The sequence below is a fragment of the Macrotis lagotis genome, chromosome 5, assembly GCF_037893015.1.
Source record: "Macrotis lagotis isolate mMagLag1 chromosome 5, bilby.v1.9.chrom.fasta, whole genome shotgun sequence".
Lineage (NCBI taxonomy): Eukaryota > Metazoa > Chordata > Mammalia > Peramelemorphia > Peramelidae > Macrotis > Macrotis lagotis.
The window spans coordinates 22,837,128-22,857,527 of record NC_133662.1 but is presented as its reverse complement, the minus strand read 5'-3'; the positions used below and the strand labels follow the sequence as shown (position 1 = coordinate 22,857,527).

The 20,400-nt window shown below is 35.5% G+C and overlaps 1 protein-coding gene and 1 pseudogene across 1 annotated transcript in view; one reads left to right on the top strand and one right to left on the bottom strand.

Moving 5' to 3' along the window:
- Positions 1-20,400, bottom strand: part of LOC141523686 (cell division cycle 5-like protein) — a 39,880-nt gene extending 19,480 nt beyond the window's left edge. Inside the window, exons 1-9 of the mRNA XM_074237070.1 lie at positions 20,209-20,400; positions 17,018-17,121; positions 15,102-15,263; positions 12,121-12,248; positions 10,801-10,900; positions 9,224-9,442; positions 5,392-5,536; positions 3,522-3,710; positions 91-239 (exon numbers count right to left, since the gene is read on the bottom strand). Coding sequence (XP_074093171.1) covers positions 91-239; positions 3,522-3,710; positions 5,392-5,536; positions 9,224-9,442; positions 10,801-10,900; positions 12,121-12,248; positions 15,102-15,263; positions 17,018-17,121; positions 20,209-20,253 — 1,241 coding nt within the window. The 5' untranslated portion in view covers positions 20,254-20,400. The remainder of the gene's footprint in view (positions 1-90; positions 240-3,521; positions 3,711-5,391; positions 5,537-9,223; positions 9,443-10,800; positions 10,901-12,120; positions 12,249-15,101; positions 15,264-17,017; positions 17,122-20,208) is intronic.
- LOC141523689 (small nuclear ribonucleoprotein G pseudogene) lies at positions 2,683-3,167 on the top strand (annotated as a pseudogene).

The window sequence follows — 20,400 nt, the reverse complement described above, 5'->3', positions numbered from 1 at the left end:
TTTTATCTCAATAAAACAAACTGTTGAATCCTCAGGATTCATAGTTTTTTTCCCCTATTACAAACTCATCCTGTGGTGTGTTCACTGTACCTGAATGGGGTAGACAAGACAGTGTTTGGCGTCTGAATGATCTGTCGTTGAGGAGTCACACCAGAAAAGTCACTCTCGTGCAATGGTGTATTAAGACCACCTTTCAGTGGGGTGTCGACATTGGTAAGAGCCATCAAGTTCTGTGCTTCCTATTAATAAGCGGTTGAAATAAACAGATTAGACAAGAAGGAAACCCACAAGAAGAGATATATTTGCATGACACATACCACCACATTAACATTGCTATTAAAATGAACAATTCCATCACAATCTTCTAACTTGAAACCAATAGAAATTAAGTATCTTGGAATGGGACACTGTTTAGTATTTCAGTATTTCCTTTCAATCTACTATATACTACCACATCAGAAATTCTGCAAAAATGCTTAATCTCTTTTGTTTCCTAACCTGTAATAACTACAAGTCAAAACCTTTACTAGCTGCCAGTCCACTTTGAAAAGATGTAAACATATTAAGAATTCAAGTGTCCTCATGAATTTGATCTAAATCATAGGAGCCATCTTATTCTTCATTCTAACTTTGTTTATTTTACAACTCTTTCCTGACCACATCAAACAGGTGATAGACTTACTATAGCCAAATCAAAATGATGGCCCTGCTATTCCTCAACACCCCAACTCTAATCCAGAAGTCTTTGTGATGGCTGTTCCTCCTTCCTGGAAGGCACTTTCTCACCATTTCTACCTATCAGAATCCCTTGGTTTTTTCTAAGATCAAGCAAGACATGAAGCCATTCCGGTATCATCCAGCAATTAGTTCCCTCTCTTCATTTTTTTTTTTTTTTAGGTTTTTGCAAAGCAAATGGGGTTAAGTGTCTTGCCCAAGGCCACATAGCTAGGTAATTATTAAGTGTCTGAGGCCGAATTTGAACTCAGGTACTCCTGAAGGCCGGTGCTCTATCCACTGCACCACCTAGCTGCCTCTGTTGCCTCTCTCTCATTATTACTTTCTATTTATTTTGTAGATTCCTAACTTAAGTACATGTTTTCCCAATAGGAAGTCAACTTATTGAGAACAAGGATCACAATGTTTCTTTGTTTCCATGCATTTATCAGATAGAAGATTAAATTTAATAAAATGTTTGTGGATTAATACTTTTTTTAATTTAAAATTTTTTTTTATTTATTTAAGGCAATGGGGTTAAGAGTGACTTGCCCAAGGTCACCCAGCTAGGCAATTATTAAGTATCTGAGGTCAGGTTTGAACTCCAGTCCTCCTGACTCTAGGGCCAGTGCTCTATCCACTGCTGCCTTGGATTAATAAATTTTTAAAAGTTTTGACAAGTCTGATAATTTTCTGCCATACTCACTTTATAGATAACTAAACTGGAAAGCAACTGCAATCTGTGTAAATTACTTAATTCAATTCAAATCTATAAGCATTTGTTGTCAACAGATACAGAAACAAAAAATGAAACTGCCTGCACTGAAGAAGTTTGCTTTCTATTAAGTGAAACAACATATACATAGAGAATTAAATATAAAAAATGTTACAAAGTAATATCTGGGTACTAGCAAAAGAGGTTTGAAAGATTTCCTATGAGAGGCAGAATTTGGGCTGAGCTTTAGATGAAGCTCAAGAGTCTATGGGATTTGCAAACTTAAGAATTCTTAGACTGAACATTGCACTTTTCATTTTGTAAAAATAACCAAAACTCAAAAGGTTGTCCATTGCCAGTTACCATAAAACAAGCAATATATGTTCTTACTACACTTGAGTTTTCCTATGTTGATCATTAAAACAATCTCTTCTTGAGCGTGAATTTCATTAACAATTCAATGTGGTATTCAGAGTTCAATGAAATCAGCACAAAAATCATCTACAAAGAGAAACATGATCATAATACCATAAGCCAACTGGCTATAGAAGGGTGGATGGGATCTATTATACAAAGTCTTGCTCTCAGTTAAATGCTTACTAGTAAGAATAATAATTTTTTTAAAAAACAGGAGAATCTTGTATTCTCTATACCTGTATTCAACTATATGACTAAAGTTATGATCTGCTATAAAGTAACATGTATGAAACAATGAACAATGACTTTTGCTCCTCAGATTTTCATCAGAAATACTGTCAAAATGTACATATGCCATTTCATCATTAATAACTAAAATTTATCCCAGCTGTACAGATTCTTCTAACATTCAAAATGGCTAAATAATTTTGTAGAGTTCAAGCTGCTAAAAAGAAAAAAAAAATAAAGTATCCCTGACGCCTGACCCATATCCGCAACGCTATAATTCTTCTCCTCTGTGAAGCCACCAACTCTACAAATGGCCAAAACTACTAGATATTTAAGTGTGGATATTTTTAAATTATTAAAATAAATGTAATCATTCAAAAGACACAACTGATAAAAGTTTTAGTTCATAAACTTTAAGTAAAATTGATTAAAGGAATGGAAAACAAAGTGCTTTCCTTTTAGAATATGAAGTTGAAATTAAAACAATCTTCTTTCTAAATTAATTAAAATTAATATTTTATTTAATTAAAATAACTACTCTAATTCTTAGTATGAATTCGAGAAGAGACAGATGTCTAATAAATTGATTAGATTGTGATTGCAAAAACTTATAAAAGATAGATTTATATAAAAAAAACTAAAGTATCATGCTCTTTTTCTTAATAAAACTACATATCTTGAGACATAAACTGGTGCCAGTGGCAGCAAGGGGAGCATGAACAAAGCCAAGACCTGCACAAGGAGGAGGCAAAGGGCCGCAAATGAAACAAAATGAGTAAAGCACACCCACCCAAGCTAAAAAAAGTTTATGGACAAGAAGCTGTCACTGAAATTAAATGGTGGAAGGCACGTCCAAGGAATATTGCAGGGGTTTAACCCATTTATGAATCTTGTGATTGACGAATGTGTAGAGATGGTACCAGATGGGCAACAGAACAATATTGCAATGGTGATAATCCAGGAAAACAGTATCATTATGTTAGAAGCCTTGGAATGAGTTTAAAGAAGGAAGTACCATCCATGCCCTGGATCTTAACTTGTCCTTTACATTCCCAAGAGTCTCTTTTTTTTTCTTTTGATACATAAAACTAGTCATTGCATATTCTTTTGTTTAACTTTTTGAAAATAAACTTTTTCTAAGATGTTTAAATGTTTTCTTTCTCTTCGGTCCTCCTAAAAGGAAAGTGATATAGGAATGATGCCTTTTCTTTAATTCTTCTGATTTTGTTTGATACTATAAGTTGAGGATAATCAGTTTCTTTAAATTTAAAAGTACTGTTAAACAGAAACCCAGGTAATTAATTAGAATATATTTAATACCATGGCCGTTTTGGCTTTTGTATTCTATTTACATTTCTACAGGTAAAATAAAGATAATGGATGGTGTGGCCAAAAATCTACTTATCTTATATTGTTATACTGCACAGTATAGGGTGAATGAACCCACCTGCAGAATTCGATCTTGGGCAGCTGGAGTTTTAGGTGTTCTCAGAGCAATGCTATTGTTTGTGACATTATACTCAGACAAAAGAGTACTGGAAGCAGAATTCATTATGCCAGATTCCTCTGCTGTTTGACGTGCAATTTCACTTGCTTGGCCAACTTTTACAACTTCCTGAAGTTCTGCATCTGAAATCTGAAAGAAAGCAAACAACAATTTAAGTAATACTCTAATCCCCAAACTGATACAGCTTGAAATTTACAAGATTAGTTCTATTACGAAACTTGGAAGCAAACAGGGCATTTTGTTATTATTTTATCATTATAGCATTTTTAAAAATTGTAAATAAGTTGGAATTAATGGATTTATGAAGATTTTTATTTTTTGTGAATAAAAATTTTATTGGCAATTCCTAAAGTTTTTTAAAGATTAACTCTAATTTCAAATTTCTAATTTCAATAATAACCTCCTCAAAATGCTTAATACATTAATATACTTAGACTCATATCAGTTTTATAAGTCATCTAATCCACCAACTCTTTCATTTAATAGCTGGGAAAACTAAGACTGAGAGAAAGATGACTTGACTGATAACCCAATTTAGTGTATGGTAAAAACTGGATTAAAATCCCGGGGGTCCTTAAAATTAGTCTCATTACTTGCAAGTAGTCTAGAATGATGGGGGGGGGGGGAATTAAAGTAGTATTAATTTCCCAATACAGATTTTTCTAAATTCCCAAGAATCAAGTAAAAAAAATAAGCACAAGACCAAGGGAAACTGGGTTCAAGAATCTTCAGAAAGAGGTCTATTTTTCACTAACAGCAATTACAAAATCATTTTATCAAAACTAAAATTCTAATGCAGTCCAAGAAAAGAACTGCAGGGAAAGCCTCATTATAACAAATAACACTACTATAGTAATTCAGTCTATCTATTGCCTTAAGAAGAAATACAGGATCATAGATTAAGAGTCAGATGGAACCGTAGTGGCCATTTGTTAAAGATGAGGAATTGAGGTCAGAAAGGTGAAGTGAACTGCCCCATATTGCCTAGATATTAAGAAGCAGCATCCATATTCCAACCCATCTCCTTTGATACCAAAGATAGAACTGTTCCATTGCAGTGTACTGTGGTCTTGAGTATACTCTCAGGATTAAAAAAAAATTCTGCATTAACAAAGTAATAGTTCTTTAGTTTCCTTTCCATCATTCTAAACTACCTTGAAGTATTCAATTTTCTGCTGATCCATTCATTCTAGCTTTGCCAATCACAATTGGTCTGAAAGCTCCTGAGTCTTCTAAACTGAGGAATTTGTAGGAGCTTGTGGGAGAAAAGAAACTTCATGGGGCTGAGAGGTATAGGAGTTGCTGTTTTGAATAAAACAAGATTTTCTTTGGCATTATGCTGCATCTCTAACAAACCATCCCTCAGATGAAATATCTCAACCAAAGGCAGGAAGAATATGGGAGAAGTCAACAGAATCAGCCAGTAGGACCACATTGCCAGCAACAACCCATATTCTGTATCCTTTTCAGACAAAGGAAGAAGAAAGGCATAACACTTTTCCAAGGAGTTAAACCAAGGTCTAAGGGTCCTTCAAGTGACAGCATCAGTCAGGCAGTACCTGAAGCCAGAAGTCTTTTAGGCAGCTTAGCTAGAAACAAGTTTGTTTCTAGGACTCAATAAACAACCACAAGACAGTAGAATATCACAAGATGTTCCACCACTCTTTTCCAAGAACCTCCAAATCTAATAAGATAACCAATAAGTAAAGAAAAATAGGTAAAATTCAGGGAACTTTCACTGTGGATATCTATCATAAAGGTTGCAAACATACAACAGTTACCATAACAAAAAAATCATTTTGCAATTTACCTGAGGTGCAGGAAGTACTAATTTGCTTCTCTTTTTAGTAAATTCTGATACTCCACTGGTTTGAAGAATAGCTGATGGCAAATCAGATTCCTTTTTTCTTTTCAAATGTTGTTTGTCTTTCTTCCTATCTCTACTTTCCTTTTCACTGTCAGGAAGCAGAAGAAAAATAAAAGGAGAGAAAGAAGTCACATAATTTTCAAAATAAAGGATGATACCAAAAGTTGACTGTCAAAAAGACAAGAAAGTTCAGGAACAACTTTTTCTCATCCTGAAATTCACTGTTTTCAATCACCAAGTCAAATCAACTTAACAAGCATTTCTTCATCATCAGTGTCAAGAGTTAGATACAAAGGCAAAAAGCAGTCCCTGCTCTCAAGAAATAAGTCTAATCCATAAAGAAGTCTTTTATACTTACTTTGAAAAACAAGAATCATCCAAAACAGAAAACTAAGCAAAACAAAAAATTTTGCCACCAAAAAAATTTTAATAGCACAAAAGAACTGAAAAGCAAAAATACTACAAGGTAATAATATTCCCAGAACATCCTCTCAAAAGGAGTTTTTTAAGAAGGAAGGAGGGTTTATACTTTTAGAGCTCTGACTTAACTAGTAAAGACAACTCCTTGAGGAGGAAACTCCATTTATAATGTATTTCAACAACTATTCTGAGAATTTTAGAGAATGAATGTGAGCAAAGCATACTATTTTCACTTTTTTAAATTTGTTTTTTGTTTTTCATGATTTTTTTCTCTTTAGTTCTGATTCTTTCTTCACAACATGACTAATATGGAAATACATTTAACATGGTTGTACATTTATAACCTATATCAGATTACCTACTATCTGAGAGATGGGGGAGAGCAAGGGAGGGAGGGTGGTAGAAAAATGTGGAACTCAAAAATCTTACAATAAATGAAGTTGAAAAAAAATACTGCGTAACATATGAACTAGAGAGTTGTCCAGGACACCAAAAAGATAAGTGACTTCAAAAATCATAGGGACAGCAAATGCAGAAGTTGAACCTAGGTCTTGACTTCAAGGCCAGCTTTCTAGGCATTATGCAACACTGTTTCTCTTGATAATTTCTTTTAAATGTGACATTTTAGCACTAATAAATGTTATCAAAAAACTCACAAGACCAAATAAAAATAATGCTTAGAAAAAAAAAGTAGAGGAAGAACTCAAGCTAGAACTAAGAGATACTTAAAAAAAAAAGATCAGAAGGCTAGAGATAAGTTGTTCTTTCTCAGTCATCTCAATCTTGTCCAACACTCCAAGATCCTATGTGGGATTTTCTCAACAAAGATAAAGTAATGGTTTGCAATTTCCTTCTCTAACTCCTTTTTCAGATGAGGAAACTGGGTCACATAGCTAGTAAGTGTCTGAGGCCAAATTTGAACTCAGGAAGAGACTCCAGACCCCAACATTCTACCCACTCCACCACCTCCCCAACCCAGCTAAGAGAGCACAAGAGATAAAAAGAGACAATTCGAATTACAGGAAACTGAAATGCTTTTGCAGGAACAAAATCAGAACCTCTAAGAAGTTAAGGAAAACTGTCAAAAAAAATCTTCTGAGATATATAGTTATACATGTACACTCAGAGATTAACACAAATATAAAGGAATAATAGTTACTCCACCATTGATAAATACTAGGATATGGATTAAAGGTTATAAAAAATCATCCCAAAGACTGATTCAAATCACTAATGATGAGAATCAAGACAATTATAATAATCTTCTGGTTGGTCTTCCTGCTTCAAGGGCCTCTCCTCTTCAAACCATTCTCTATTCAACTGCCTAAGTGACTTTTCTAAAGCAGATTTATCTTCCCTTACTTAATAAACTCCAGTGGCTCCCTATAATGTCCATGATTAAATAGAAAATGTTCAATGTGGCATTAAAACAATTCACAACCTAACAGTTTCTACCTTAAATTTTACCTTCTTCTCAGTGCAGTCTATGATTGGGCTCCAGGGGCCCATTTGCTGTTCCTCAGAACAGGCACTACATCTCCCCAATGTGAGTCTTTTCACTGGCTGTCCTACATGCATATAATGTTTTTCATCCTAATGTTTTGTCCTTCATTCTCGAAGAAAACCATGACATCAGGGAGGGGATGCTATGACAAGCACGTGAACTGGATTTGAATGGTGTGCTGTGCTAAGTCACCAGCCTCACTTTCTCCTCCAGAGCCATCTGTGTCCAGTGGGCACATATGAATCAGGATGACTGGAGATGGCCCTGGATGTTAGGCTATCAGGGTTAAGTGACTTGTCTAAGATCACACAGCTAGTAAGTGTCAAGTGTCTGAGGCCAGATTCAAACTCCTGTCCTCCTAACTCCAAGGCCAGTGCTCTATCCACTGTAAAATCTAGCTGCTCCCCTGCTTGCCTGTTTCTTGCTTTCTCACAATCATCATCTTCTTTTCTTCCTAACTGCCTCTTGACAACCCTGGCTTCCTTCAGCACCCAGATCAAATTCTACTTTCTGCAAGAGAACTTTCTCAATGAGATTCCCCCCCATACTAATGACTAAAATCTAAGTTGATCTTCTATTTACATAGTATGTATCTTGAACAGAGTTATTTGCAAATTATTTCTCCCGTAAGAAAGTGAGCCCCCAATGGGGCAGCTAGGTGGCTCAGTGGATAAAGTACTGGCCCTGGAGTCAGGAGTACCTGGCTTCAAATCTGGTCTCAGACACTTAATAATTACCTAGCTGTGAGGCCTTGGGCAAGCCACTTAACCCGATTTGCCTTGCAAAAAAACCTTAAAAAAAAGTGAGCCCCTTGAGATCAGGAACACATTTTTGCTTTTCTTTGTTTTACTGACACATGATAAATACCTGATGGCTAACTTCTTGACTGAAATGCTTATTTAAACAACTGTGAGATTTGTCTTCATACTTATCAAACTGATAAAGATAATAAAAGATTAAAATAGTGTTAGAAGAGCTGTAGAAGGAGACCCATACTATTGGTGTAGCTATAAACAGTACAAATATTCTATAAAATTGAGAAACAGAAACAAGGCGAATAAAATGCTCATAACCTTCAACACAGAGGCATATATTCCAAGGTCATCAAGGACAGAAAAGAAAGGATCCATAAACACCAAAATATTTACAGAAGCATTTTTTTCTAAATTAATAAATTTAATGGATAAAGCCAAAATTATGAAAATAAAGAGGACAACCATAAATTGGGGAATGGTTAAACAAACTATGGTATGTGAATATGATGGAATATTGTTGTAGCATAAGAAATAATGCCTATGAAGAATTCACAGAATGGGAAGACTTGATAAAGTAAACAGAAACAGGAAAACAAAATACATCAGTACAACAATGCAAATGGAAAGAACAAGAGCAGAGAAATGAATGTATGTCTCTTTTTTCTTTGACAGGGTAAGAGAGAGGGAATATAGAAGATTGTACATGCAGGTAGGTTCAAATGTGTTGAATAATTTTGATAAACCATTTTAGTATTCTTCTTTCTTTATTCTTAGATGGGTGGACTGGGGGCAAGGGGGAAGAGAGAAAAATTGTTTATAAATTAAAATAAGATAACAAGAGATAATAAAATTTTTAAAAAGAAAATGGATATGTAAATATGGATAGAGAATGTTACCTATGCTTTCAAATATAATTGATTAAACTTGGAAAGGACACAGAAAGAATGCTTTCTTGTTTGTTACTTAATTCATTTGGTTCTATTCTGGTAAATGGTTAAGGGTTTTATATAAGGTTTTACTCCTTATATCTGTCTCTCTTGTGATGGTATACTTTATAATGAAAATTGAGAAAAAAAATTTTTTAAAGGTTACTCACGATCTTAACTCGCCATCAAGATCTTGCTGTCGTAACTTCTTAAAGTCAGCATCAAGTGCCTGATAATTTTCTTCAGATGTGTCATAAAAACCTGGAGCAGGCTTTTTTTCAAATGGAATTTCTGCATTATAATCTACTCCTCTCTTCTTTTTCCTTTTCTTCTGAATTTCTATGCCAGCTGCTCGAAGTTCTCTTCTCTTTTGGAGGGCAGCAAGGCGCCTGAAGAATAAGAAAATGATTAAAACTAGAAAAAGAAAAGAGATCTGTAACTTTATAAGGTAAGGTAGGCTTATTGCTTACATAGACATCAGTAAATCTAACTTTTTAGGAAAAAAAATGGATAAATACTATTGTAGTGGAGCTACTTTGCCTTTTCTTAAAAAAAAAGATTAAGAATCTTTAAAACATTAATTTTGAAATCCTAATGATAAGAAATTCTTAGGTTCACTTGCCAGATTCTAAATGAACAACTATGAAAATCTATATAGTTGCAAACAGAGACAGAGACTCAGATAAGACACTTGTTCTTTGATCATACCTTTTTCATATCACCTATTTCCAGATATACAAGTGAGGAAAGAGATATAGGTGGAATGGAGCAGAGAAAATATGCCTTCCTACTCCTACCACTATCCCAACCATATGACCAAAAAAAGAAAAAACAGGCAGCTTTTCTGGTTCTGGATTGATAAATGATCCTGGTAAGACCGAATTACAAGACTTGAAAGAGACCTCAAACTAAGCCCTGATACTGTATATACTGAAACTATGTGGGAAGTAGCAATTAAAAACTAGAAAACCAACCATAACAGCTCTAGTAACCAGGACAAGAAGTTTTAGAAACTTAGAACCATTAGGAATAGCTGAATAAGTAAGGAAGATTGTTCACCGGGATCCAGAGAGTAAATATGAAAAAACTCGGACAATAACTATGTCTTAAGCAATTAGACAACTAAACTAAAGAAACCAACTAAGGAAAGAAAGCAATGCAAACAGGAGAAAAGGAAAAAGCTTACTGGGATATAATCTCAAACACTCATCTGGACTCTAACAAAAATATTAAGAATAAATTTTCCATCTGGAATTAAAACAGAAAGGTATTTTCAAAAGTTCAAGGAAAAAATCTAAAATATACTCTTTTTAGTAAAATTTGTTCTCTTTTTACTTACTTTTAGTAAGTTCTTGGTATGTCAATAATGTCTCACTCTAATCAGTAAATTAACACTCAAGTCAAAACATGTTATCAGTGATCTTCTAGTCTTAAAACTGAGTTATAAATTATCCCCTTTTCTATGAAATAATGCTAGTTTATCACATAGCTAGTAAAAAGTAAATACTAGGCAATAAAAAATATTAATTTCTGCTACGACTTCAAAAACCCACCATTCCTGTAACTATACTGTTTATTTAATAGGGGAAAAAACTATGATGCCTCTGAAGTATTACAACAATGAGATTTCAGGATTAACAATAAGAAAAGATGAACAGAACTATTAATATTTATAAAATAGTGAAAACACAGAACAATGTTTTGATTGCGCTTGTTAACAAATGACTGTCAGTCAAGAAAACCAAACCTTGCTTCTTCCAATTGTTTCTCTCTTGCTTTCCTCTTGGCCTTCTTTCCTTGTGTATTTGCCAGACGAGCTCTAGCTTCTGAAAGCATTTCAAGTTCATCTGTGGGGGTAAAAATACCTTTATTGCCTCACCTTCAGAAAAAGAAAGATATTATAAATATATGTAGTACAAATGATTCTTTCCCCTTAACATGAAATTTACTAAACTTTCCTATATAATTATCCCTTTCTTAATAAAAGATTTTAAAAGAAAGATGGAAATTAAACACTCAATCCTTATGTAAAGAGGAAAATCTAATCCTTTAAATTTCATCACCATTATTTCAATAACAGTAAAAATAAGCACATACTGCAAGGGTAAATTGTTCATATTCCAAATATAATTTTCTCTCAAATATATTTTCCTGTATCATTATCTCCCTTTACAAGTTTGCCATCACAGTAAAATAGCAATACTAATATGAGTTATGATTATGAGGATTTATATTTGGGTAGAATTGAGTGTATTTGTATAGTATTTTAAACTTTTTTTCAAATAATTCTCCTATTCATCATCTCAGTGACACTCAAAATAACCATGTGAGGTAATAATAACAGCCAGAATTTATATGGCACCTACTACATGCTAGTGCTAATATAAACCCTTCACAAATATTCTATCTGATCCTCACAACAATAAACGAGCTAGGGGGGCAGCTAGGTGGCACAGTGAATAGAGCTCCGGCCCTGGAATCAGGAGGAACTGAGTTCAAATGTGACCTCAGACACTTAATAATTACCAAGCTGTGTGACCTTGGGCAAGTCACTTAACTCCATTGCCTTGGAAAAAAAACAATAAATGAGCTATTATCAGTGTCAAAGTGCATTTGCAACCCAGGACTCAGAAACATTAAATTTCCCATGGTCATCTAAGTCTTTAAGAGTAGAATTGGAGAGGTGGCTAGGTGGCGCAGTGGATAAAGCACTGGCCCTGGACTCAGGAGTACCTGAGTTCAAATCTGGTCTCAGACACTTAATAATTACCTAGCTGTGTGGCCATGGCCTTGGGCAAGCTACTTAACCCCATTTGCCTTGCAAAAACCTTAAAAAAAAAAGAGTAGAATTGGGAGTAAGATTCAGGAGTAAAACTCCCCATCAACACTTCTTCCCCTCAGTAATTACATAGGTTGTACTATTCATCTGCAGACAATTAGATTAAAAAGCCACTGGTGTGAAAAGAAGAAAGGTTCCAAAAGCTGAGAAGAAACTCAAAAGAGATAAGATAAAGACATGTCTGAGCAATTTAAAGTGAAGACAAGTTCCTCATAGGAAAACACTTGCCCTCATCCATATCAATTGGATCAGGTCTTGCTGGTTTCGTTTCTGGATTTGGATCAATCTCCCCAGGTTTAAGTTTTCGTGGATCATCTGCTGTCTCTTCTTCATTGTCTCTTTGGGCAGCTTTGTCCCTGGAAAGAGAGCATTAGGTAACTTATACTCTAAGACAAGTAAACTTGCCCCAGCTTTGGGACTCTATCTTTGAAATACTCAAAATTTAAAATCCTATTGTTAAAAAAAAAATCTAGTTTCATCCTTTTACTAAATAAAAAGTTGAAAGAAAAATCTGTTATACTAAACATTTTGCTTCACAGTTAATGTTTAGTTTTAAAACTTTTGACACTTTATCTTTACCACTATTCTGCCATATTTACTCCAGAAATGTCAAGTTCCTGTATTATTTTGTTATCCAACTTTTGTCTATGGAAGGGTGCAAGTGCTTTCCAACTTTTTTTTTCCTCTTTTAATTCTGTTTCATTGCTTTTATACATATAAGGGCTTTTAAAATTTCATGAGATCAAAATTTTTTAGTTTGTGTTTTATGTTCTCTTATGTGAAAATCTCCCCCTACCCATAGTTGTGAATGATCCCTGATCTCATTATCCTCATGATTTTCATGGATTGACCGTTGATATTGTGGCCCCATGTCCACTGTAAACTAATAACAGCTTCTTTCTTTTTGATAAAAGTGTCTTGCAGGTGAATTTATATAAAGTTCCTTCCATTTCTGCAGGAATGGTGGCAGAAAGGCAGGAAACCAAGCAGAGAAGGTGCCAAAAATTACACAATTTTCACATCACTTTGACTTTTGATATTCTAAATGTGACATCCTTGTTCGATGACCAAACCAGTGGACATATTCCTAGAAGAGCTGAATCATATCGGTTATAAATAAAACCAGAAAAAAAGCTAAGTAGATGGATGATAAAGAAAGCAGTTGGCAGAGTAACATCATATACCCACAGGCAACAAGAAACAATAGTTTATATCATATTTGATCATCAATTATTGCAAAACTAATAAGCATCTGCAAAAAGACCTTCATGAAAAATAACTGCAACTTATGCATTAACATTGGTTACTTTAATGGAAGACAGATTCTACAAAGAACTTGATAAAATCCTCTGAATCAAATCAAGTAACTAGTAACTTAAATGTAAACATGAGAAAAAGTTGAGGATGAGATTAATATATGGGAAAGCAAGGTTCAAGAAAAGGATTGAGAGTTCAAGGACTTAAAATTTACAGAAAACTCTTATACCTCTATATTAAATACACTCTTCAAAAATTAATCAGCAGGCACTGGTTTTGGTGATATGAATTAGTTCCCAGCATAGCTGAATCATCTATCTTTCTGGTCGAACCATAAATAAACTTTCCAGTTAAAACCAAAATTATTTAAAAAAAAAATCTCAAGAAAAGTAATGCAAATAATATTGTATGACTGAAAACGTCTTAACCCAGGAACTATTTAAAGAGGTTTTATAAAGTGAAAAACAGAAAATTAACAACAGAAATTATATAGAAACCAAGTCTAATTATTTGAAACAAGTTCAATCAATGCAAATTAATTGTTACAGCCCAAAGACAAAAAAAGCCCAGAAATAACCTTAGACAGGAAACTTCTGATTTATTTGCCAAACAGAGAAATGGCTGCCAAAGACAACAGTAGGTAAGAATACAAAAAGAGTATACAAAAAGGAAAAGTGGACAATTAAGAACAGGATTATCTCATGAAGCAGTAGAGAGTAAAACCAATTCAAAGAAACCTTGATAAGACATCTAAATAAGCCAAATCTTCCCAGTCATTCAAAGATTAAAGTGGAAGAAAAACAAGAAACATTAGAAAAATGGGAAAGAATTGCAAAAGTCATTTTAAGTTTTTTTTTCTTCCGTCAGGGATATTAGCACTAAAGAGAATTAAGAGGGGGAAAAGAGGTATTGTGACAAGGTATCTGAAGGAGGGAAATATGTGAAAGGTATGGAAAAAAATAACAGATCTTATACATAAAAAAGGACAACTGAGAGAATAAGAATTAAATCCCTATATACAAACTCCCCTCATCTATGTTAAATTTTTATGGAATTTATTTATGGAATCAATGATAATCTTGATAAAGGAATAAGCAGGCTTTTGTGAATAATCTTAAATAGTGGACCACATATTCACCATTTCTCAATTAGATGTAGAGACCAAAATTTCACTGTGTCTGTTATGAAAATGCTTTTTTGCTTCAATATCAGGGCAGGTTTCAAATTCATGTCTTGTCTCTATTCTAGTCCACTATTCTTTCAGTAAATACACTATTTTTCATTGAAACAGTGGTAATGACAAAGAAATTTACTTAATGTTAATCAAACTTTTTGTTTGGCATCCATTCCAAACTTTATAACTGCCATTAATGTTTTAGAGTAGTTAGAGCTCTGCCAAGGGCCACTTGGATATTTATAACATCATTTGCCTTCTATATTTGGTCAAATATGTAATTCATCCTTAAAAATAGATTCTTTTACATCCTTAAAATAGATTATTTTACATGTCTCCCAGCTATATGTCAAAACATTAAAAATTCAATACAAGATATAACAGAAATCACCCTCTTTGATAACCCTAAATTATAAACACAAGGCAAGGCATAAAAACAGGGAAACATGTTCTCCAAAGGTATGGAGATTCAAAGTCTTAAGAAAAATGAATGCTAAAAATTATTTTTACATGTAATTGGAAAAGATTCTTAAAAAACAAATCATTTTATTGTATATCCTAATTTTCTTGTTTAATTTTTCTTCAATTTGACTGAAATTTGAGACAATTCATACCCCTAATCAATTCATGTTAGTAGATGGTAGGTTCCATTAAAGAATTTTTTTAAATTAGTTCCTTTAATTTTATTCTAAAATTGTTTAAAATCAAAAGAAGTAATACAAAGTATTTTCAACATTGATTGTGTACAATTTGAATTTTTTTCCAAAGACTCACTCACAGGAGAAATTCATAATGTTCCAAGCACTGTGCTGCTGTTCGCCCAATAATCGGGGCAATAGTTCTCCACTGGGTCGGCATCAGTTTGGCCAGGTGCAGAAGCTTTTCTTCTTCCTCCCTAGACCATTCTGTTTTTTTAATGCTTGGGTCCAGCCATTCATACCTGTTATAAAGAAACAGTGTTATCTCATAACTAATAACATGGATTGATTCCCTTTACCCTTCGTGGACCTTTTTAAGTTTCCTGTCCTAAAAACATGCTGCAGATTATCCGTACCTTTCCTCCTCTTTTTTATTCTCATGTTAGAGCCTCTGATCACCCCCTATCTACTCTGAAACCTAGTAAGTTTTCTTCTCCCCTTTCCACTATCACGACTGAAAGCCACTGTTACCCATAGGGCCCTTCTTCACTTAAGAGTCAGATTTCCCCATTCACAAACATTTCCAGATGTGTTTAGGATAATATTATGGATTATTTCCATTTAAAATGCATTTTTATGTCTCTAATCATATTATATGACATTAAATAAAGTCTGGGTTTTTTATTTTTTACCATTTCTTAATGCAAATAACAAGCACTTCTATAATAGGCTAGGTTAAATCAATTTTTGTGGTCTGGAGTATAACCATAATAATACATCAAATATATTAAGGACCTGGGAGCAACCTTCCTTTAAAACACTATCAATAACTTAATACTGTTAGAAAGTTACCCAAAGCCTAGAAAGCCTAGGTAAATTATCTATAATCAAACAGCTTGCAAGTATCAAGACAAAATTTGGTCAATCAATCAAGAATTTATTAAGACCTGAGATGGAATTCTACTTCAGTCACTTATATGGTTCATGGCAAACTACTTAATCTCTCATTCTTAGTTTTCCTCATCTGTAAAATGAGGATAATATAAAACCTACTTCACAGGATTATTATAGGGATCATGAGATAGTATATGTTAAACACTCTGTAAATAACAAGGCATCATATATTAAATTATGATAATTATTACATTATTATGTTGTTGTTATTAAGCATCTACTACAAGCACTATATTTTCAAGGACCAAGTTCAACACTTCATCCACTACACCAAACTACCTCTTAACAATGATGACAATAATAATTGTAAAGACTTAATTTTCATTTATTTCAAGGTATGCAAAGCACTTCACTACACACATATCATTCAATGAAAGGCAGCATAAATATTATTATTCCTACTTTATGAATGAGGAAACTGAACCTCACAGAGGTTAAGGGACTTGACCATGGTCACAGAGTTTATATCGGGGCAGGTTTCAAATTCAAGTCTTACTTGTCTCAAAGTCCACTATTCTTTCAGTAAATATACTATTTTTTCATTGAAACAGTGGGAATGACAAAGAAATTTACCTAATGTTAATCATAAACTTTTTGTTTGGCATCCATTCCAAACTTTATAACTTCCATTAATGTTTTAGAGTAGTTAGAGCTCTGCCAAGGGCCATTTGGATATTTATAACATCATTTGCCTTCTATATTTGGTCAAATATGTAATTCATCCTTAAAAAATTCACCCCTAAAAAAGCTCCTAGATTTACTGAATTTCAAGTTTTGCCTGTAGTTGGGGTGGCAACACCAGACCAAATGGTCCCACCTTTGCTTTAAAGTTTCCAAAGCCCTGATGCGTTCCTTCCACCCTCATAGTTCTATGTCACAGAGCAAGTAGGCTAATTCCAATTTGTCAGGAAACTGAGGCCCAATGTGTGAAGGGATTTGCTAAAGTCTCACAAATTCATGAGAAAATCAGGACAAAGATCTAGTTTTCTTGACTCACAGATCTTTAATGCTACACTCTAATTTCTGCTCTGTCACATTTACCCCATTACCATTATATACACATTAACTTTTTCCAAGGTATTTCTCACTGATTTGTACATACCATCTGGCCTTGCACTGCTTTGCTGATTTCCTATGCAACAGTGAAGCAATCCGAGACCATTGATTCTTCCCATATTTCATCACCGCCGCTTTGAGAATTTCATCCTAAAAAATGAGTAAGAAAAGGATTTAATAATAAAAATTATTTCAAACTATAAAGAAGCAATTTAACTTAGTTGTTATGAGGTTTCTGTGACCTTCCAAGCAAGGTGAGGCAACATGTTTCACCTCCCAAAAAGGATGGGGAATTGTGGTACTAGAAGAGACCTTAAAAATCATGTGATTTCAATGGTTTCCTTTCACCAATGAGAAAAGTGAGGTCAACAGCAGTAGCAGGATTCTCAAAGCTACCTGAACGATACCCTGGCAGATCTGGTACAAATTCTTCTGATTCTTCCACTGAATCCTTTTACACTATACTACAGTAGATAGAAAGCTGGACATGTAGTACAGAAGATTTCGATTTGAATTCTACCACTGACATTCACTCATTGTGTTAATATTGCAAGAAACTTCTCTACACTTCATTTTCTTCATCAGTAAAATGGAACTAAAATAGAGCAAATATGTATAAATATATGAGCAAATATATACATAGATAGATAGATAGATAGATAGATAGATAGATAGATAGATATAAACAGATAGGAACAACCCTGAGCCCACAAGCTGTATACAACCCTCAAAGCTCATTCATGTGGCATTATTACATTTTATTATTACACTCATTGGCAATATAGGTTACATTACATTCATAAATATCAAATTCTATATGTGGCCTTTGACAAGGTTTTGTTAAGAGATACAACCCAAAAGAGCAAAAAGCTGGACCCCATGCTTTAAAGTATTACATATAGTTTACCTATTGCTATTATTTACATACTGACTTAAAATCTCTATAACAGATCTACCGACTTCATGGGTAGATCAAGGACACTGGCATATCCCCCAACAGTACACTAACTGTGATAAATGTTTAAATAAGCAAATTTATTTTTAAATTATATGCTTGTACTGTAGTGATAGTAATAATATGCTTTATAAAATGTACACAAAAATAGAAATTTCAAAAGGAAGATAAAGATTTAATAATATTTGATCTAGATTAAATAGGGAGGGAATCACTTATGTGGAAGTGACATAGCCAGACCTACATTTCAGGATAGATCAAACTGGGTGTCTCTTAAGTATTTCAAACTCAACATATCCAAAACAGAACACATTCTTTTCTCCCCAAGTCCCTCTCCTCTTCCCAAAATTCCCCACTACTGTCAAAGAATCCACCAGTCACACCCTGGCTTGGCAACTTCAGTGTCTTCCTGGACTCTTCACTTTCACTCAGCCCCCAAAGAAAATTCATCACCAAATATTGTGGCTTCTATTTTCTTTCTTTTTTTTTTTTTAGGTTTTTGCAAGGCAAATGGGGTTAAGTGACTTGCCCAAGGCCACACAGCTAGGTAATTATTAAGTGTCTGAGACCCCATTTGAAACCCAGGTTCTCCTGACTCCAGGGCTGATGCTTTATCCACTGCCACCTAGCTGCCCCCACTGCACCACCTAGCCGCCCCTGTGGCTTCTATTTTCACATTTCCTGTAGAGAACCCATTTTTTCCATTCACACAAGTAAAAACTTGGGTCTGACCCTCATTATCTCTCACCTGGGTACCTATTACAATAGTCCTTCTAACTGGTCTCCCAGATGCTATTCTCTCTTCCTGTTTCAATTCTACTTAGCTGCTGAAGTAATTTTTTCTAAATTATATTATGACCTTGTCACTCCCCTGCTTAATAAGTTCCAGTGGCTCCAAGATAAAATAATTACCTTCAGGATCAAATATTAACTCCTTTGTTTCATACTTCTGATTCTTGATAACCTGGATCTTTCCTACCCTTCCAGTCTTCTTAAAACCTATCTTCCTAGATAAAAGATCAGTTGTATAGCAAGTTTTCCTTCAAATACAGGAGTCAAGAAAAAGATAAAAAGCTAAAAACAAATGAACAATCATAACGGTCTAAATAAGAATAGACTGCTTACACTCTAATATTTGGTTATAATACGTGTCCCCTCTGAAATCAATCATCACAGAGGATGTCCAATTAGACAAGAGATGGGAATTATGTCTTGATGATCTTAAGAGATGAGTAGAAAAATAAAAGGAAAGAAGAATTTGGTGGGGAAAGAGAGGAAGTCCTCCCATATAATCAAGATGTACAGACAGACAGTTCTATAAACATGTATAAGCCTGGGGCAGCTAGGTGGCACAGTGGATAGAGCACCTGCCCTGGAGTCAAGAGTACCTGAGTTCAAATTGTCCTCAGACACTTAACAACTACCTAACTGTGTGGCCTTGGGCAAGCCACTTAACCCCATTGCCTAGCAAAAAACATAAAAATAAACAAACAAGTATAAGGCCCCTCCTCCTGGGGAAAGTAATTGATACTTGAACCTTGCTCTCTTTTTACCCTGTCAAATAATGTTGGTCCTTTTCTCTCAAAGAAGACCACAACATCAGAGAAGTGAAGCTGTGACAGCACATGAATTGGATTTTGAGTGTGGGGCTACTTTCTCACTTTTTCCTCCAGAGCCATCTGGGTCCAGTGGCTAGATATGAATCAAGACTACTGGAAATGGCCCTGGATGTGGAGCAATCAGGGTTAAATGACTTGCCCAAGGTCACACAGCTAGGAAGTGTCAGAGGCTGGATTCAAACTCCCTTCCTCCGGATTCCAAGAGCAGTATACACACACCGACAGACAGACACACACACACAACCCCCTACAAATAGGAGGAAAAGGGGAGAGATGGGCGGAAGAAATCTGAGGAAGGATGGATGGGGGAACGGGGAGGATTGATCTCAGGCCAGAAGCCCTCTGCTGCGGCGGGCACCCCTCCATGCCAGGCACCCGGGCCCTCCGGTGCCCACGAGGCTTCCTGAAGCGGCGTCCCCGGAGCCGGGCTCTGCGGAGGGCACAGACGGGCCGGGGCGCCTCCAGCTGTCCGGTCAGCCCGGGATCAGCGGGCGCGGGGAGGCAGGCGGAGGCGGGGGCCGCGGCAGGAGGAGCCGGCCTGGAGCCCCCGAGCTCCCGCCCGCCTTCACGCGCCCCCCGCCCCGGCGGCGGCTTCCAGAGCGGGCGGCGCGTGCGCACCGGCCACCGCCGGGGGCCGCAGAACTGACAGGCGGCGGGACTCACCTCAGTGTTCCTCCATACTCCCCCCTTGATCATAATCCGAGGCATCTTGGCGGAAGGCGGGGCGGCTCGGCAATGCGCCGAGGGGACCGAGAGGACGAGGACACGGCGCGGCGGGCCCCGGACTCAGAGCCGACCCTTCCTCCCAGCGCGGCGGCAGGCTTCGGAATGGTCTGCGCAGGCGCACAAAGGAGG